General features: G+C 40.1%; 1 protein-coding gene across 21 annotated transcripts in view; it reads right to left on the reverse strand.

The window, feature by feature from the left end:
• LOC139760042 (uncharacterized) overlaps positions 1-22,464 on the reverse strand; it is a 174,099-nt gene that overhangs the window by 106,279 nt on the left and 45,356 nt on the right. For 19 of the 21 annotated variants that reach the window (XM_071682784.1, XM_071682797.1, XM_071682792.1 and 16 more), the window contains 7 exons: positions 22,266-22,366; positions 21,351-21,880; positions 20,543-20,566; positions 14,341-14,604; positions 5,981-6,088; positions 4,866-5,102; positions 4,433-4,552 (listed from right to left, as the gene is read on the reverse strand). In XM_071682784.1, coding sequence (XP_071538885.1) covers positions 4,433-4,552; positions 4,866-5,102; positions 5,981-6,088; positions 14,341-14,604; positions 20,543-20,566; positions 21,351-21,880; positions 22,266-22,366 — 1,384 coding nt within the window. The remainder of the gene's footprint in view (positions 1-4,432; positions 4,553-4,865; positions 5,103-5,980; positions 6,089-14,340; positions 14,605-20,542; positions 20,567-21,350; positions 21,881-22,265; positions 22,367-22,464) is intronic. The other 2 variants (XM_071682783.1, XM_071682778.1) reach the window with 1 other exon arrangement.

Below are 22,464 nucleotides of genomic sequence, written 5' to 3' on the forward strand. Positions count from 1 at the left end.
CCGCCAATCCTCAGGCACCTCACCATGAGTCATACATACATTAAATAACCTTACCAACCAGTCAACAATACAGTCACCCCCTTTTTTAATAAATTTCACTGCAATACCATCCAAACCTGCTGCCTTGCCGGCTTTCATCTTCTGCAAAGCTTTTACTACCTCTTCTCTGTTTACCAAATCATTATCCCTAACCCTCTCACTTTGCACACCACCTCGACCAAAACACCCTATATCTGCCACTCTATCATCAAAGACATTCAACAAACCTTCAAAATACTCACTCCATCTCCTTCTCACATCACCACTACTTGTTATGACCTCCCCATTTGCGCCCTTCACTGAAGTTCCCATTTGCTCCCTTGTCTTACGCACTTTATTTACCTCCTTCCAGAACATCTTTTTATTCTCCCTAAAATTTAATGATACTCTCTCACCCCAACTCTCATATATATATATATATATATATATATATATATATATATATATATATATATATATGCTCTGTGGAAGGTATTAAGAATATATATATATGCTCTGTGGAAGGTATTAAGAATATATGGTGCGGGAGGAAAGTTGTTAGAAGCAGTGAAAAGTTTTTATCGAGGATGTAAGGCATGTGTACGTGTAGGAAGAGAGGAAAGTGATTGGTTCTCAGTGAATGTAGGTTTGCAGCAGGGGTGTGTGATGTCTCCATGGTTGTTTAATTTGTTTATGGATGGGGTTGTTAGGGAGGTAAATGCAAGAGTTTTGGAAAGAGGGGCAAGTATAAAGTCTGTTGGGGATGAGAGAGCTTGGGAAGTGAGTCAGTTGTTGTTCGCTGATGATACAGCGCTGGTGGCTGATTCATGTGAGAAACTGCAGAAGCTGGTGACTGAGTTTGGTAAAGTGTGTGGAAGAAGAAAGTTAAGAGTAAATGTGAATAAGAGCAAGGTTATTAGGTACAGTAGGGTTGAGGGTCAAGTCAATTGGGAGGCGAGTTTGAATGGAGAAAAACTGGAGGAAGTGAAGTGTTTTAGATATCTGGGAGTGGATCTGGCAGCGGATGGATGGAACCATGGAAGCTGAAGTGGATCATAGGGTGGGGGAGGGGGCGAAAATTCTGGGGGCCTTGAAGAATGTGTGGAAGTCGAGAACATTATCTCGGAAAGCAAAAATGGGTATGTTTGAAGGAATAGTGGTTCCAACAATGTTGTATGGTTGCGAGGCGTGGGCTATGGATAGAGTTGTGCGCAGGAGGATGGATGTGCTGGAAATGAGATTTTTGAGGACAATGTGTGGTGTGAGGTGGTTTGATGGAGTGAGTAACGTAAGGGTAAGAGAGATGTGTGGAAATAAAAAGAGCGTGGTTGAGAGAGCAGAAGAGGGTGTTTTGAAGTGGTTTGGGCACATGGAGAGAATGAGTGAGGAAAGATTGACCAAGAGGATATATGTGTCGGAGGTGGAGGGAACGAGGAGAAGAGGGAGACCAAATCGGAGGTGGAAAGATGGAGTGAAAAAGATTTTGTGTGATCGGGGCCTGAACATGCAGGAGGGTGAAAGGAGGGCAAGGAATAGAGTGAATTGGAGCGATGTGGTATAACGGGGTTGACGTGCTGTCAGTGGATTGAATCAAGGCATGTGAAGCGTCTGGGGTAAACCATGGAAAGCTGTGTAGGTATGTATATTTGCGTGTGTGGACGTATGTATATACATGTGTATGGGGGGGGGGGGGGCCATTTCTTTCGTCTGTTTCCTTGCGCTACCTCGCAAACGCGGGAGACAGCGACAAAGTATAAAAAAAAAAAAAATATATATATATATATATATATATATATATATATATATATATATATATATATATATATATATATTTATATATACATACATACATATATACATACACACAAATATACACACACACACATATATATATATATATATATATATATATATATACACACAGTCATGTACATCAATTCATGTGTACCATAAAAATATTCTTGAATTACTGAAAATAAGGAAAATACTTTCATTAAACCAAAACATTCGGAGTCAAATGTCAACCAAAAAGAAAAATTGAGATTTTGGTTGTTTTTTATAACTAATTTCTTCTCCCACCTAAGCGAGGTAGAATCACAAACAAATGAACAAAAGCCTCATGTGCACTTATCCACTCTCTGGAGAAGGCATATGATAGAGTTGATAGAGATGCTCTGTGGAAGGTACTAAGAATATATGGTGTGGGAGGCAAGTTGCTAGAAGCAGTGAAAAGTTTTTATTGAGGATGTAAGGCATGTGTACGTGTATGAAGAGAGGAAAGTGATTAGTTCTCAGTGAATGTAGGTTTGCAGGCAAGGGGTGTGTGATGTCTCCAGGGTTGTTTAATTTGTTTATGGATGGGGTTGTTAGGGGAGTGAATGCATCGCCACCTCGCCACACATGAAATAACAACCCCCTCCCCCCAAATGTGTGTGAGGTAGCGCTAGGAAAAGACAACAAAAGCCACATTCGTTCACACTCAGTCTCTAGCTGTCATGCAATAATGCACCGAAACCGCAGCTCCCTTTCCACATCCAGGCCCCACACAACTTTCCATGGTTTACCCAAGACGCTTCACATGCCCTGGTTCAATCCATTGACAGCACGTCGACCCCGGTATACCACATCGATCCAATTTACTCTATTTCTTGCACGCCTTTCACCCTCCTGCATGTTCAGGCCACGATCACTCAAAATCTTTTTCACTCCATCTTTCCACCTCCAATTTGGTCTCCCACTTCTCCTCGTTCCCTCCACCTCTGACACATATATCCTCTTGGTCAATCTTTCCTCACTCATTCTCTCCATGTGACCAAACCATTTCAAAACACCCTCTTCTGCTCTCTCAACCACTCTTTTTATTCCCACACATCTCTCTTACCCTAGTATTACTTACTCGATCAAACCACCTCACACCACATATTGTCCCCAAACATCTCATTTCCAGCACATTCACCCTCCTGCGCACAACTCTATCCATAGCCCACGCCTCGCAACCATACAACATTGTTGGAACCACTATTCCTTCAAACATACCCATTTTTGCTTTCCAAGATAATGTTCTCGACTTCCACACATTCTTCAAGACTCCCAGTATTTTCACCCCCTCCCCCACCCTATGATTCACTTCCGCTTCCATGGTTCCATCCGCTGCCAAATCCACTCCCAGATATCCAAAACACTTTACTTCCTCCAGTTTTTCTCCATTCAAACTTACCTCCCAATTGACTTGACCCTCAACCCTAATGTACCTAATAACCTTGTTCTCATTCACATTTACTCTCAGCTTCCTTCTTTCACACACTTTACCAAACTCAGTCACCAGCTTTTGCAGTTTCTCACATGAATCAGCCACCAGCGCTGTATCATCAGCAAACAACTGACTCACTTCCCAAGCTCTCTCATCCACAACAGACTTCATACTTGCCCCTCTTTCCAAAACTCTTGCATTCACCTCCCTAACAACCCCATCCATAAACAAATTAAACAACCATGGAGACATCACACACCCCTGCCGCAAACCTACATTCACTGAGAACCAATCACTTTCCTCTCTTCCTACACGCACACATGCCTTACATCCTCGATAAAAACTTTTCACTGCTTCTAACAACTTGCCTCCCAGATATATATATATATATATATATATGTATATATATATATATATATATATATATATATATATATATATATATATATATATATATATATATACTTTTCTACTATGGGAACACCTTCAAGGATATCCCGCAACGCACAGCATGTTACCCATGTATTTAGGGCGGGATCATAAGTAATGCACCGAAATCGCAGCTCCCTTTCCACATCCAGGCTCCACAAAACTTTCCATGGTTAACCCCAAACGCTTCACATCCCCTGGTGATACTGCTTGTCTGCGTGAAGTGTGTATGACAGTTAAGGAATGACTTTTCAATGTCTTCAGAATAAACGTTCCATCTTGGGGAATACTGATCCTGTTATATGTTGAACTTGTATTGTAGTGGAGATGAATATGTTATCGTAAACGAGAAAGTGTCACACGTACATGCCCTGGGAATGTAGTTTTAAATGGATGTATATCTGATGGAATGGAATTTAAGACCGAGCTGGAAGGGTGGTTGTCTGGTATTTGCAGAATGATTATTGTGTGCAAGTGCTTAGTCATTATTAGGTGTGATGGAGAAGAGTTATTTGTGAGTATAGATTGCTACGTGAAACGGGTAAATTTTTTGTTTCTTTTTGTAGGTGTTTGGTTGGCTATGGTGTGTTTTGGGTGGTAGGGCTCTACGGCTGCTGGCTGGAATTGGTGACGAGCGTACTGAAGCGAGACTTCACTAGAAACATTTTTGTTTCTAAATGCAAGAAAATAAAAAAAAGAAACTTTTTCGACCACCAGGATGACTGCAGCACTCACCTCCTTAGCAAGATTGACTTCCTTCTCCAACATCTTGATCTTCTCCGCTCTCTCTACGTCGCCCTCACCAACTTGTAACTCCTTCAGCTTTTCCTCGATCTCGCCTTTATCACGTTCCAGCTGATGTTGTAAGTGGTAACAAGGGATGATAACCGAAAGACTGATAACTGTGCAACATATCAAAATTTATCATTTCTGTAAATGAACACCCAGCAGTGACAACCTTACATACAGAAAATTCTCTCAATAAATGAAACTCATCAGAAATTCATTACACGAAAATGCCCATAGAATTTGATAAAGATTTAAAATGGTTCTTAATGGCAAATTTTATGAAAAACCTCAGAGAGCAGTTTTCGCTACATGAAGGGTGTGGCGTATGAATCCGCACATCACCTCTAGGAATAGGAGGTGATCACACAGTTGGACTTACCACATCGGAGCGTCTCTCTGCCTTCTTGAGTTTGAACTGGAGGACACGGCAGTTCTTGGCAGTCTGCTCCAACTCGCGCTTGAGGTCCCGATACTCGTCGGCCTGCTCCTCCCGGAAGTTGTCCTGCATCTCCTCGATCTCCTCCTCCAAGGCGCGGATCTCCTTCTTGTAGTCTTCATTCTCATCCATCAGTTCTTCGCACAGCTGTTCTGCCGCCTGCAGCTTAGACCTAAGGTCCTGCAGTCAGGAAGGGGAAGGGGGGCGGTAAGAATGTCACCATAGACTGAATTTGCGTGTATTATACATTTACACTTTCAGAGCAAATACACACCCATTTTAAAAAGAGTATCTGATAGCTTAACGTTCTGTCTTTAACCTTCCCTTTTTACGTTTTTCTTTTTTTAAACTTCGTCTACCTCCGTTCATGGGGCTGCAAATCTGGGTTATATCACTGCATAGACCCACTTGCTTGAGACGTAAGATTTTTTTTCATTTCACTAAGGAATATTCCAAAAACTCCATTCAATAAAAATCTACTGCAATCTTGCTTTCGATATCACAAATATCTTTCGCCAGCAACACTTGATACTGTATCACCATCAGTAGTGGCTTCGGTAAACCTGTGACTGAAATTCCAGTAAGAACATAATACACTGATTATTTTGCACGAGATCTATAGAAGACATTCTCAATTATATAACTCTTACCTGTAGAGGAGAGAGTCGTACCCTGCGTCCAGCTGCATGATCCACCTGTGGAGGAACAGAGTAGTGCTCCTGGTCTAGCTGCAGAGCTGATCTATGGAGAAACGTACTCGTGCCCCGTACCCAGCTGCTGGACTCACCTGTGGAGGAAAGGACTGGTGCCTTGTACCCATCTGTAGGACTCGTAGAAGAACGGAGCTGTGGGTGGTATCCACCTGCAGGACTCGCTTAAGGAGAAACGAACCAGTGCTCCCGTGACCAGCTGCAGGACTCACCTATGGAAGAACAGTGCCTTGCCTTTTACCCAGATGCAGGGCCCACCTGTGGAAGGAGCCCTGCCTCGTACCTGGCTGTAGAACTCACATGTGGTGAAAGGAGCCAGCAGGCCCAGTAGTAAGCAGCAGAACTCACCTCCATTGTCTTTTCTACATCCTTGGGCAGCGGTCGTTTGTCAATTTCCTTTTTCAGGTCTTTGATTTCCTTGTTTTTGGTCTTCATATCTTCATTCATGTCGTCAACCTTTGATATTGGACAACGTCTTGGTTATCTTACATACATATGGTGTCTGTATATAATGCGTAAAAGTACGAGTACGTGTATGTGTGTGTGTGCTCGTTATGTATTTTCTGCTATATGCAAATTATATAGATAGACTTATTCTTACTTCATATATGTTTGGTCCTAAGAGTACATGATACCCTGTTATTATGCTGTAATGTCTACTAGACTACAGGTAGTTGGCTTGGGCGAAGTAAAAGCTGCCGTCTATACAGGTACCCTTAAAGTATACTTATACTTCGTTGTCCTATATGCGATACATATCTTTATCTTATCGTACGGTCAAAGATTGACATGCGATCCTTTATCAGATCGTTCCATGCAACAAACTTTATGGTTAGTGTGAAAACAGATATTTACTTGGTTATGCATCTAAAACAAAAAATTCAATTCAGGCATCCAGAATATACTGTAGTAATACCAACACAGATTTGATTATTTGTGTGGTCTCAAGACAATGAAGAGTCACTCAGACAGAAGAACCAAATGTATATATATATATATATATATATATATATATATATATATATATATATATATATATATATATATATTTTTTTTTTTTTTTTTTTTTCATACTATTTGCCATTTCCCGCGTTAGCGAGGTAGCGTTAAGAACAGAGAACTGGGCCTTAGAGAGAATATCCTCACCTGACCCCCTTCTCTGTTCCAGCTTTTGGAAAATTAAAAAAAACAAGAAAGGGGAGGATTTCCAGCCACCCGCTCCCTCCCCTTTTAGTCGCCTTCTACGACACGCAGGGAATACGTGGGAAGTATTCTTTCTCCCCTATCCCCAGGGATAATATATATATATATATATATATATATATATATATATATATATATAAATATATATATATATATATGTATATATATATATATATATATATATATATATATATATATATGTATATATATATATTATTCTATCATTATACAAAGTTGCTTTCTCCCGCTTTAGCGAGGTCACAAGGAAACAGACGAAAGAATGGCCCAACAAACCCACATACACATGTATATACATAAACGCCCACACACACGCATATATATATATATATATATATATATATATATATATATATATATATATATATATATATATATATATATATATATATATACACATATATATATATATATATATATATATATATATATATATATATATATATATATATATATATATATATATATATACACACATATATATATATATATATATATATATATATATATATATATATATATATATATATATATATATATACACATATATATATATATATATATATATATATATATATATATATATATATATATATATATATATATACACATTTCAACGCATACATACTTATGCATACACAGACATATACATAAATACACATGTACATATTCATACTTCCTGCCTTCATCCATTCTCGTCGCCACTCCGCCACACATGAAATGGCACCCCCCCTCCCCTCAGCGCGCACGCGAGGTAGAGCTAGGAAAAGACAACAAAGGCCACATTCGTTCACACTCAGTCTTTAGCTGTCATGTGTAATGCACCGAAACCACGGCTCCCTTTCCACATCCAGGCCCCACAAAACTTTCCATGGTTTGCCTCACTCATTCGTTCCATACGTCCAGACCATTTCAACAACCCGCTAATTATTACACATCTCTTTTACGTTTACATTACTTACTCGATCAAACCACCTCACTTCACATATTGTCCTCATACATTTCATTTCCAACTCATCCACCCTCCTTTGTACAATCCTATCTATAGCCTTTTCCTCTCAACCATGTAATTTTGTTAGGACTACTATCTAACAAACATACCTATTTTTGCTCTCCGAGAACCTTCAACCCATCCTCCCAAATATCTAAAACACCCCACTTCGTCAAATTTTTCTCCATTCAAACTTACATCCCACCTAACTTGTCCCTCAATCCTGCTGGACCTAATAACCTTGCTCATGTTCACATCTACTCTCAACTTACTCTTTACATACACTTTTCCAAACTCTGTCTTCATCTGCAGTTTCTCACTCGAATCAGCCACAGTGCTGCACCATCGGCGAACATCAATTGATTCACTTCCCAGGCCCTCTCATACCCAACAGACTGCATACTCGCCTCTCTCTCCAGAACTCTTGCATTTACCTTCCTAGTCACCATATTCACAAATAAATTAGACAACCATGGGCGTATCACACACCCCTTCTGCAGATCGACCTTCACTGGGAATCAATCAATCTCCTCTCTTCCTACTCGTACGCATGCCTTACATCCTTGATAAAAACTCCTCAATGCTTCTAGCAGCTTACCTCCCACAACATATTTTCCTAAGACTTTCCAAGAAGCATCTCTATTAACCATGTCATATGCCCTTCTCAAATCTATAAATGCCACATATAAGTTCATCTGCTTTTCTAAGTATTTCTCATATACATTCTTTAAAGTAAACACCTGATCCACACATCCTCTACAATTTCTGAAACCACACTGCTCCTCACCAATCTAATTCTCTTTACATGCCTTCGCCCTCTCTGTCAATACCCTCCATACAATTTTCCAGGAATGCTTAACAAATTTATGCCTCTGTAGTTTGAACACACCTTTATCCCCTTTGCCTTTGTACAGTGGCACTATATATGCGTTCCGCCAATCCTCAAGCACTTCACCATGGTCCATACATACACTGAATATCCTTACCAACTAATGAACAACACAGTCACCGTCAATCGTAATAAATTCCACTGATATACCATCCAATCTCGCCGCCTTGCCAGATTTTATCTCCCGCAAGGCTTTTACCACCTCTTCTCTCTTCACGAAACTACTCTCCCTGGCTCTCTCACTTCGCTCACCACCAGGACCAAAACACCATATATATGCCACTCTATATTCAAACACATTCAACAACCCCAGAAAATGTTCACTCCATCTCCTCCTCGCTCCATCACTACTTGCTATCACTTCTCTCCTTGCCCCCTTCACCAATGTTCCCATTTGGTCTCTTACGCACGTCATTTACCTCTTTCTAAAACACCTTTTTATTCTCCCTAAAGTTTGATGATACACTCTCACCCCAGCTTTCATTTGCCCTCTTTTTCAGCTCTGGCACGTTCCTCCTGACCTCCTGCCACTTTCTCTTATAGATATCCCAGCCAGGTGCACTCCTACCTTGTAAGTAACAAACAAACTTTACTTCATCATCCCACCTTTCTCATATCACATGCATCTCTTGCACATGCCATCAATACTTCTCTTAATACATCTCATTTCTCACCAACTCTCCTCATCTTATTTGCTCCCACTTTTTGCCATTCTATATCTGGGAATAGGGGAGAAATAATATTACCCGCATATCTCCTGAGTGACAAAGCGGGTCGGGATCTGGGGCTGGAAAAATTTCACCTGTATTACTTTCCATGAGAAGGAACAGAGGAAGGAGTCAAATTAGGATCTTTTGTCCTCTAATGCTCGGAGATCTACTCTGGACGTTGCCTTGCTCATGTGGGCAGTATAGAACATGTGTAGAATAAATATATATATATATATATAAATATATATATATATAAATATATATATATGTATATATATATGTATATATATATATATATATATATATATATATATATATATATATATATATATATATATATTCCTATGAGTCCACGGGGAAAATGAAACACGTTAAGTTCCCAAGTGCACTTTCGTGTAATAATCACATCATCAGGGGAGACACAAAAGAGAAATATAACAGTCAGTTGATATACATCGAAGGGGCGAAGCTAGGTAGCCATTTGGTAAACATGCCGATTGTCTAAGACCAACGCCATGTTTACCAAATGGCGTCCTAGCTTCGTCTCTTCGATGTATATCTACTGACTGTTATATTTCTCTCTTGTGTCTCCCCTGATGATATGATTATTACACGAAAGTGCACTTGGGAACTTATCGTGTTTCATTTTCCCCGTGGACTCATAGGAATATCTTGATCACGCGCAAAATTGTGATCCTTTCCAATATATATATATATATCATAGATAATTTGATTAATCCGAAGCATCTTTCCAGAGCCTCCTACAGTCTAAGGCTGCGCTACTGCCAACAACTGGAAAATGCGGACACCGTGGGGCGAGTTCTTTGTCTCGACTTTTTACTTGCAGTGTAACCTACACACACACAGTGAAATTTATTAAAAAAGGAGTTGACTGTGTTGTTGACTGGTTGGTGAGGATATTCAATGTATGTATGGCTCATCGTGAAGTGCCTGAGGATTGGAGGAATGTATGCAAAGTGCCATTGTACAAAGGCAAAAGGAATAAAGGCGAGTGTTCAAATTACAGAGGTATAAGTTTGTTGAGTATTCCTGGGAAATTATATGGGAGGGTATTGATTGAGAGGGTGAAGGCATGTACAGAGCATCAGATTGTGGAAGAGCAGTGTGGTCTCAGAAGTGGTAGAGGATGTACGAATCAGGTATTTACTTTGAAGAATGTATGTGAGAAATACTTAGAAAAACAAGTGGATTTGTATGTAGCATTTATGGACATGGAAAAGGCATATAACAGAGTTGATAAATATGCTCTGTGGAAGGTTTTAAGAGTACATGGTGTGGGAGGCAAGTTGCTAGAAGCAGTGAAATGATTTTATCGAGGATGTAAGGCATGTGTACGCGTAGGAAGAGGGGAAAGCGATTGGTTCCCAGTGAATGTCGGTTTGCGGCAGGGGTGCGTGATGTCTCCATGGTTGTTTGATTTGCTTATGGATGGGTTGTTAGGGAGGTGAATGCAAGAGTTTCGGAGGGAGGGTCAAGTATGCAGTCTGTTGTGGATAAAAGGGCTTGGGATGTGAGCGAGTTGTTGTTCGCTGATGATTCAGCGCTAGTGGCTGATTCATGTGAGAAACTGCAGAAGTTGGTGACTGAGTTTGGTAAAGTGTGTGAAGAAAACAGAGTATATATAAATAAGAACAAGGTTATTAGGGTTAAGAGACAAGTCAATTGGGAGGTAAGTTTGAATGGAGAAAAACTGGAGGAATTGAAGATATTTGGGAGTGGATCTGGCAGCGGATGGAACCATGGAAGCAGAAGTGAGTCACAGGGTGGGGAAGGGGGCGAAGGTTCTGGATGCGGTGTAAAATGTGTGGAAGACGAGAACATCTCGGAAAGCAAAGATGGGTATGTTTGAAGGAATAGTGGTTCCAACAATGTTGTACGGTTGCGAGGCGTGGGCTATAGATAGGGTTGTGTGGAGGAGGGTGGATGTGTTGGAAACGATATGTTTGAGGATAATATGTGGTGTGAGGTAGTTTGATCGAGTAAGTAATGAGAGGGTAAGAGAGATGTGTGGTAATAAAAAGAGCGTGGTTGAGAGAGCAGAAGAGTGTGTTTTGAAATGGTTTGGTCACATGGAGAGAACGAGTGAAGAAAGATTGACAAAGAGGATATATGTGTCAGAGGTGGAGGGAACGAGGAGAAGTGGGAGACCAAATTGGATGTGGAAGGATGGAGTGAAAAAGATTTTGAGCGATCGTGGCCTGAACATACAGGAAGGTAAAAGGCGTGCAAGAAATAGAGTCAGTGGGAGCGATGTGGTATACTGGGATCGACGTGCTGTCAATGGATTGAACCAGGGCATGTGAAGAGTCTGAGGTAAGCCATGGAAAGTTTTGTGGGGCCTGGATGTGGAAAGGGAGCTGTGGTTTCGGTGCATTATACATGACAGCTAGAGACTGGGTGTGAACGAATGTGGCCTTTGATGTCTTTTCATAGCGCTACCTCGTGCGCATATGTGGGGAGGGGGTGTGCCATTTCATGTGTGGCGGAGTGGCGACGGAAATGAATAAAGGCAGCAAGTATGAATTACATACATGTGTATGTATGCATATGGGTGTATGTATATATATATATATATGTAGACGTTGAAATGTATAGGTATGTATATGTGCGTGTGTGGACGTGTATGTATATACATGTGTATGTGGGTGGGTTGGGCCATTCTTTCGTCTGTTTCCGTGCGGTAACTCGCTAACGCAGGAGACAGCGACAAAGTATAATAAAATAGATAAATATATATACATATATATATATATACATATATATATATATATATATATATATATATATATATATATATATATATATATATATATATACACATATATAATATATTCATTTATTTATTTACAATTGATCGCCGCTTCCCGCGTCAGCGAGGTGCTTCAGGAAACAGACGAAGAATGGCCCAGTCACTTATATATATACATATACGCCCATACACGCAGATATTCATAAATATACATAACATATGCACATACATACCTATACATACAATGATATATACATATAAACATATGTACATATTCACACTTGCTTGCCTTCACCCATTTTTGGCGCTTCCCCGCCCCACAGGAAAGAGCATCGCTACCTCCTGCTTCAGTGAGGTAGCGCATGGAAAAGAGACAAAAAAGGCCACATTTCTTCACATTCAGTCTCTATCTGTCATGTGCAATGCACCCAAACCACAGCTCCCTATCCACATCCAGGCCCCACAGACATTTGCATGGCTTACCCCAGACGTTTCACATGCCCTAGTTCAGTCCATTGACCCCAGTATACCACATCGTTCCAATTCAATGTATTCCTTACGTGCGTCTCACCTTCCTGTATGCTCAGGCCCCGATCGCTCAAAATCTTTATCATTCCATCTTTCCACGTCCACTTTGGTCTCCCGCTTCTCCTTGTTCCCTCCACCTCTGACATATATCCTCTTTGCCAATATTTCCTCACTCATTCTTTCATTATATATCCAAACCATTTCAACACACCCTCTTCAGCTCTTTCAACCACATTCTTTTTATTTCCGCACATCTCTCTTACCCTTTCTTTAGTTACTCAATCAAACCACCTCACACCACATATTGTCCGCAAACATTTCATTTCAAACACACCCACCCTTCTAAGTACAATCCTATCTATATCCTATGCCTCGCAACCATATAGTATTGTTGGAACTACTATTCTTTCAAACATTCTTATTTTTGCTCTCTGGGATAACGTTCTCTCCTTCCACACATTCTTCATCGCTCACAGGACCTTCGCCCCCTCCCCCACCCTGTGACTCAATTCTGCTTCCATGGTTTCATTCGCTGCTAAGTCCACTCCCAGATATAAAAAACACTTCATTTCCTCCAATTTTTATCCATTCAAACTTACATCCCAATAGAATTTGTCCCTCAACCCTACTGAACCTAATAACCTTGCTCTTATTCACATTTACTCTCTGTTTTCTCCTTTCACACACCTTTCCAAACTCAATCACCAACTTTTGCAGTTTCTCACTCGGAGAACAACCTACTCACTTCCCAAGCCCTATCATTCCCAATAGACTGCATACTCGCCCCTCTCCAGGTCTGTTTCATTTACCTCCCTAACTACCCCATCCATAAACAAATCAAACAATCATGAGGACATCACACACCCCTGCTGGAGACCGACCTTCAGTGGGAACCAATCTTTCTCTCTCTTCCTACTTGTACACATGCCTTACATCCTTGGCAAAAACATTTCACTGCCTCTAGCAGCTTACCACAACACCATATACTCTTAAGACCTTCCACAAAGCATCTCTATCAACAATCATATCCATAAATGCTACATACAAATCCATCTGTTTTTCTAAGTACTTCTCACACACATTCTTCAAAGCAAACACCTGATCCACACATATTCTACCGCTTCGGAAACCGCACTGTTGTTCCCCAATCTGATGCTCTGTGCATGCCTTTATCCTGTCAATCAATACCCTCCCATACAATCTCCTGGGAATGCTCAACAAACTTATGCCTCTGTAGTTTGAACATTCACCTTCATCTCGTTTGCCTTTGTACAATGGTACTATGCATGCATTCCGCCAATCCTTAGATACTTCAACGTGATCCATATATAAAATGAATATCCTTACCAACCAATGAAGAACATAGTCACCCCCTTTCTTAATAGATTCTGTTGCAATACCATCCAAACCCGCCGCCTTGCCGGATTTCATCTTCCGGAAGGGTTTCACCACCTCTTCTCTCCTAACAAATCAATTTCCCTGACCCTCTCAATTTGCACACCACCCCGACCAAAACACCCTACATCGGCCACTCGATCTTAGAATTATAAATTCTTTTCCATTACTATTGATGATCATCAGGAAGCTGTGAAAACCTACCTTTTGCTGCATCTTGGACAACTCAGCTTGTTTCCTAAGATCACCAAACTTGGGTTTCTTGGCGAGCAATTCCTTGTTTTCTCGCTCCAGTGTATCTGTCCTCTCAGTCATCTCCTCGAGCTGCTTTACCTTCTCCTTCAGTTCCTTTTGCAGACGATCAACCTCGGACTGAAGATCGATCTCGACTCTCTTTGGTTCCTTTTTCGGCTTGACAAGGCTGATTACGTAGGTGGCGTCGACTGAGTCATCCTCGCTCTTCACTTCCTGTAGGAGTCGGAGGTGTTAGGTACTAGCAGATGTGTGATATATATGCAAACTCTCGTGTGTCGTTAAGAAAAAAAAACCATCTATGATCTGAATATTTTCCTATCTATATATTTTGTTACCTAGGAGATGCAACATTAAGGTTAGTTAAGGGTTAACTGATTGCATATTATTTATCCGTGCATGATCCTGAAATTTTCAAATTATTTTGAACAAAATAAAAACAAATAGTTTATACTTTTCTTTCCTTAAAGTTTAAAAACCAAATATTAAGAGTTTTAGGACATGCTTATGATGGTGAATTATAGAGTATGGTTAATGCACAATGACGATGGCGAACTTGAAATGTTCGTTGGATGTCGAAATATAAGAAACAGAGGAAAATTGGGTCAACAAGTTACCACTAAAAAGCACTTCTAAAGCAAAGGAAGAAGAAAATAAAAGAACATTCCAAAATGTGAGTCATAAGTGATCCAAGTCTAATATTCAAACAACTGCGTTACTATGCGTAAATTTTCTAAAAAGGGCAAGGAAAAATGGAGTAAAAAAACTAATATAAAGGAAAACATATTTTGTATCATGTATATGTTATCAACTCATGAGAAAGTGCATCTACAACAAAAAGTATGTAACCAAAATACTTCTTTTCCATATATTCATGTTTGTTCTTATTTATCATTCTCTCTCTCTCTCTCTTATATATATATATATATATATATATATATATATATATATATATATATATATATATATACATATACATATATATATATATATATATATATATATATATATATATATAACATACCAGGGCATGTGAAGCGTCTGGGGCAAAGCATGGAAAGGTCTGTGGGGCCTGGATGTGGAAAAGGGAGCTGTGGTTTCGGTGAATTACACGTGACAGCTAGAGACAGTGTGAACGAATATGGCCTTCTTGTCTGTTTCTGGCGCTGCCTCGCTGGAGGAGGGGTGGGGTGCTATTTCATCTTTGGCGGGGTGGCCACGAGAAAGAATGAAGGCAGCAAGTATGGATATGTACGTGTGTATATATCTATATGTCTGTGTATGCATCTGTATGTATACGTTGGAATGTATATGTATATGTGCGTGTGGGGGCGCTTATGCATATACATGCGTATGTGGGTGCGTTGGGCCATTCCTCGTCTGTTTCCTTGCGCTACCTCGCTAACGCGAGAGACGGCAGTTAAGTATAATAAAAGATATATATATTCTATTTTGTAATACCTGATCGCCATTTCTCGAGTCATCTAGGTAGCGTCAGGAAAGCCAGGAAACAAAGACCCGTCCACTCATATACACTCACACACTCACATACACGTACATATACATACCAACTTGTGAATGCGTGTGTGTGTGTGTGTGTGTGTGAATATATGAATATATATATATACATATATATATATACATATATAAATATATATATATATACATAATTTTTTTTTTCTTGTCGCTGTCTCCCGCGCTTGCGAGGTAGCGCAAGGAAACAGACCAAAGAAATGGCCCAACCCACCCCCATACACATGTATATACATAAGTCCACATACGCAAATATACATACTACACAACTTTCCATGGTTTACCCCAGACGCTTCACATGCCCTGATTCAACCCACTGACAGCACGTCAACCCCGGTATACCACATCGATCCAATTCACTCTATTCCTTGCCCTCCTTTCACCCTCCTGCATGTTCAGGCCCCGATCACACAAAATCTTTTTCACTCCATCTTTCCACCTCCAATTTGGTCTCCCACTTCTCCTCGTTCCCTCCACCTCCGACACATATATCCTCTTGGTCATTCTTTCCTCACTCATTCTCTCCATGTGCCCAAACCATTTCAAAACACCCTCTTCTGCTCTCTCAACCACGCTCTTTTTATTTCCACACATCTCTCTCACCCTTACGTTACTTACTCGATCAAACCACCTCACACCACACATTGTCCTCAAACATCTCATTTCCAGCACATCCATCCTCCTGCGCACAATTCTATCCATAGCCCACGCCTCGCACCCAAACAACATTGTTGAAACCACTATTCCTTCAAACATACCCATTTTTGCTTTCCGAGATACTGTTCTCGACTTCCACACATTCTTCAAGGCTCCCAGAATTTTCGCCCCCTTCCCCACCCTATGATCCACTTCCGCTTCCATGGTTCCATCCGCTGCCAGATCCACTCCCAGATATCTAAAACACTTTACTTCCTCCAGTTTTTCTCCATTCAAACTTACCTCCCAATTGACTTGGCCCCCAACCCTACTGTACCTAATAACCTTGCTCTTATTCACATTTACTCTTAACTTTCTTCTTTCACACACTTTACCAAACTCAGTCACCAGCTTCTGCAGTTTCTCACATGAATCAGCCACCAGCGGTGTATCATCAGCGAACAACAACTGACTCACTTCCCAAGCTCTCTCATCCCCAACAGACTTCATACTTGCCCCTCTTTCCAAAACTCTTGCATTCACCTCCCTAACAACCCCATCCATAAACAAATTAAACAACCATGGAGACATCACACACCCCTGCCGCAAACCTACATTCAAACATATATATATATATATATATATATATATATATATATATATATATATATATATATATATATATATATATATGTATATATATATATATATATATATATATATATATATATATTTGTTTTTCTTTTTTTTCATACATATTCGACATTTCCCTCATTAGCGGGTACCGGTAAGGACACAGGACTGACCCTCAGAGGAAATACCCTCACTTGGCCCAGTTCTCTGTTTCTTCTTTTGGAAAATTAAAAACGGATGGAGAGGATTCTCAGCCCCCGCTCCCTCCCCTTTTAGTCGCCTTCTAAGACACGCAGGGAATACGTGGCAAGTATTCTTTCTTCCCTATCCTCATATATATATATATATATATATATATATATATATATATATATATATATATATATATATATATATATATTACACCTGTACATATTCATATGCATTATCAATGGGAAAAGGGAGGAAGAATTATGTCTGACGTACCTCCCGCGTGTCGTAGGCGGCGATTAAAAAGGGAGGGAGCGGGGGCTAGAAATCCTCCCCCACAGTTTCACTTTTTCCAAAAGAAAGAACAGAGAAGACAGCCAAGTGTGTATTTTCCCTCCAAGGCCCAGTCCGCTGTTCTTCACGCTACCTCGCTAACGCGAGAAATGGCGAATATGAAAAATGATACACACACACACACACACATATATATATATATATATATATATATATATATATATATATATATATATATATATATATATATATATATATATGTGTGTGTGTGTGTGTGTGTGTGTGTTTGATGATAGAGTGGCAGATATAGGGTGTTTTGGTCGAGGTGGTGTGCAAAGTGAGAGGGTTAGGGAATATGATTTGGTAACCAGAGAAGAGGTAGTAAAAGCTTTGCGGAAGATGAAAGCCGGCAAGGCAGCAGGTTTGGATGGTATTGCAGTGGAATTTATTAAAAAAGGGGGCGACTGTATTATTGACTGGTTGGTAAGGTTATTTAATGTATGTATGACTCATGGTGAGGTGCCTGAGGATTGGCGGAATGCGTGCATAGTGCCATTGTACAAAGGCAAAGGGGATAAGAGTGAGTGCTCAAATTACAGAGGTATAAGTTTGTTGAGTATTCCTGGTAAATTATATGGGAGGGTATTGATTGAGAGGGTGAAGGCATGTACAGAGCATCAGATTGGGGAAGAACAGTGTGGTTTCAGAACTGGTAGAGGATGTGTGGATCAGGTGTTTGCTTTGAAGAATGTATGTGAGAAATACTTAGAAAAACAAATGGATTTGTATGTAGCATTTATGGATCTGGAGAAGGCATATGATAGAGTTGATAGAGATGCTCTGTGGAAGGTATTAAGAATATATGGTGTGGGAGGCAAGTTGTTAGAAGCAGTGAAAAGTTTTTATCGAGAATGTAAGGCATGTGTACGTGTAGGAAGAGAGGAAAGTGATTGGTTCTCAGTGAATGTAGGTTTGCGACAGGGGTGTGTGATGTCTCCATGGTTGTTTAATTTGTTTATGGATGGGGTTGTTAGGGAAGTGAATGCAAGAGTTTTGGAAAGAGGGGCAAGTATTAAGTCTGTTGGGGATGAGAGAGCTTGGGAAGTGAGTCAGTTGTTGTTCGCTGATGATACAGCGCTGGTGGCTGATTCATGTGAGAAACTGCAGAAGCTGGTGACAGTTTGGTGAAGTGTGTGAAAGAAGAAAGTTAAGAGTAAATGTGAATAAGAGCAAGGTTATTAGGTACAGTAGGGTTGAGGGTCAAGTCATTTGGGAGGTAAGTTTGAATGGAGAAAAACTGGAGGAAGTAAAGCGTTTTAGATATCTGGGAGTGGATCTGGCAGCGGATGGAACCATGGAAGCGGAAGTGGATTATAGGGTGGGGGAGGGGGCGAAAATCCTGGGAGCTTTGAAGAATGTGTGGAAGTCGAGAACATTATCTCGGAAAGCAAAAATGGGTATGTTTGAAGGAATAGTGGTTCCAACAATGTTGTATGGTTGCGAGGCGTGGGCTATGGATAGAGTTGTGCGCAGGAGGATGGATGTGCTGGAAATGAGATGTTTGAGGACAATGTGTGGTGTGAGGTGGTTTGATCGAGTAGGTAACGTAAGGGTAAGAGAGATGTGTGGAAATAAAAAGAGCGTGGTTGAGAGAGCAGAAGAGGGTGTTTTGAAATGGTTTGGGCACATGGAGAGAATGAGTGAGGAAAGATTGACCAAGAGGATGTATGTGTCGGAGGTGGAGGGAACGAGGAGAAGTGGGAGACCAAATTGGAGGTGGAAAGATGGAGTGAAAAAGATTTTGTGTGATCGGGGCCTGAACATGCAGGAGGGTGAAAGGAGGGCAAGGAATAGAGTGAATTGGATCGATGTGGTATACCGGGGTTGACGTGCTGTCAGTGGATTGAATCGGGGCATGTGAAGCGTCTGGGGTAAACCATGGAAAGCTGTGTAGGTATGTATATTTGCGTGTGTGGACGTATGTATATACATGTGTATGGGGGTGGGTTGGGCCATTTCTTTCGTCTGTTTCCTTGCGCTACCTCGCAAACGCGGGAGACAGCGACAAAGCAAAAAAAAAAAAAAAAAATATATATATATATGTATATATATATATATATATATATATATATATATATATATATATATATATATATATATATATATATATATATATATGGTTATCAGCAAATATTAGATCACGTGCATTACTGTGACCTATTGCAATATAGATAGATAGATAGATTGATAGATAGGGTTGTGCGGAGGAGGGTGGATGTGTTGGAAATGAGATGTTTAAGGACAATATGTGGTGTGAGGTGGTTTGATCGAGTAAGTAATGAAAGGGTAGGGGACTGAACCAGGGCATGTGACGCGTCTAGGGTAAACCATGGAAAGTTTTGTGGGGCCTGGATGTGGAAAAGAAGCTGTGGTTTCGGTGCATTACACATGACAACAAGAGACTGAGTGTGAACGAATGTGGCCTTTGTTGTCTTTTCCCTGCGCTACCTCGCGCAGGGAAAACCTGCAGTATTTGTGGTATCTGCTCAAAAGTTATGAAAGTGTATTAATCAGTTTGCATCGAGTGATACTTTGATGTAAGTCACAAACACGACGAGTACTTACAAATTTTGTACTGAATAATCTACACTCTGACCAATGGGTACGTTTTCTCATGCCACATTTCATGGAAATGTTGTATTCTAAGTAAGGACAGTATCAAGAGATAGACATAGCACAGAATCCTTATATATGGCAGTTTCATAAGCGCACAGAAGTAAGACAAACAGGCGGCTACAAAACTCCACAGAGTACAATATCACAGATCAAACCCAAGTCAGTCGTAGCCGTGGTAATATATCGTACTCACTTTGCCCGAGCCGTAAGCATCGCCCTGGTGAATAAACATTGCATCAGAAGCTGTATCATATGCAAAATACCAATAAAAAAGGAAAAAAGTTTGTTGCAATAAAAGGAACATAAAAGTGATAAAACAATCATTTACTGATTGCCAAATTAACGTCGATTGATTAGGTCAAAATACATGTCTTAACCTTGAAGTATATGAAATTTTCGCATATTTCGATTTCTTTGCAGAATTAGAATGAATTTTTTAAACGGTCTACTTTTCGAGTGTAATGTAGTAATGTTTCCATAAAAATCTCTTACAAGGGCTTTGAAAATATATGTCACGAAACCCCAACAAACTGCATCTATACTGCAAAAATCTGGCAGCATTTCGCCCATGTTGGGTGACTCTCATCACAGGATACTGAGCTGTATGAAAATGTGTAGACTCACGTCTTTATTGTGCTTTACTTGATTAGTTCATACGAATTTGAATCAATTAAGAATATACAATCTTCGAGAGTATTATATATACAATCGTCGATAGTATCAAAGTATGTGGCTAATCAATAAATGTTTATCATACACTTTTTCCGGCAAGTTTCTCCTTCATAAACATTTTCAAAAGTAAATTATATCGAACTGGAAAAGTGGAAAAAACTGATCGTTGAAAAATAAAAACTGCAGGCTTGAAAAAAGCAAAATTCACCTAAGGTTTCCTGTAAGAGATCTGCCTGATGGTTCCTGTACACCTGATGGTACCTGTACACCTGATGGTTCCTGCACACCTGATGGTTTTATAAGAGCTCAGCAAAACAAGTATAACTTACCCTGAGACTGAGGATATTTTTCTTTGGTTTGTCTTCTGTAGGAGTTTCTTTGATGTCACTCAACTTTATGGTAGGCTTTAATCTTGAGGGAGGTTTAGGTGGCTTTCCTTCTGATATTGACGACAGTGATGAAGATTTTAACACTTTTCCCTCAGACGTAGGGGATTCAGATGAGGATGATTTGATGTCAGATATGGATGCTAAAGTAGAAGGCTTCGAAGTCTTTAGTTCGCTCGAATTTTTCGTACTTTTCGGTTCATCTTCCTCTTTATTGATGGTTCTTTCTTCTTCTTCTCTTCTCACCGAAGATGAAGTAGAAGACGTTCCATGTAATGAGGAAGAATGAGTTAGAGTGGGCCTTGCAGGGGACTTGGTGCGAGTGGCCAGGTAAGAGGAGAAGGAAGAGTAATTATTCAAGGCGTCTTTGTCATCTTTACTCGAGGACGTATCGTTCGAACTACTCCGGAGATCCTTGAGGCTGCCGAGATCCTGTGACAAGGACCTGGAGCTGCCATACAGTCGATGCAAGTCTGTGGGAACAAGTGAGAAAATGCTTAAGAAATTCGGTGTGCGCTCTTCAGTTTTTTCATTCTTGTGCCTAACCTAACCTCTGATATTACGATTATCTTATCCTTCAAGGATTAAGCATTTCAGTGGACTTTCCAAAACATCAGTTGGTAAATTCAGTACAAATTTCTTAACCTGAGACCGATCCCAGTAAGGGTAAAACTAAAACCCAGGACAAAGATTACGGCTGTAAGACATACATACAAACACATACATAGAGCGAAATTACATTGAAATTGAGACTAAAGGGTGACGTAGTATCTCTATGAATGAAGCAGTTTATATGATAATGGATGACTTTTTACCTTCTGTGAATGACAGTAAACGTGATACTGGATAAACTCGTACCTTCTCTGGATGAGCGGATCTGTTCCTTGGCTTCGTCGACGGCTGCTCGTAGGTCCTGGGCAGACCACGACACAGGCCGCGACTTGTTCCATGACTTCGAGCTGTTCAAACAATTGTTAGCAGTTGTTAATATCTTTTTAAAAAAGCAAAGGGAAAGAATTATGATCAGAGAAAATTATCTACATTAGTAATGATAATA

Source organism: Panulirus ornatus, chromosome 35, assembly GCF_036320965.1.
Source record: "Panulirus ornatus isolate Po-2019 chromosome 35, ASM3632096v1, whole genome shotgun sequence".
Lineage (NCBI taxonomy): Eukaryota > Metazoa > Arthropoda > Malacostraca > Decapoda > Palinuridae > Panulirus > Panulirus ornatus.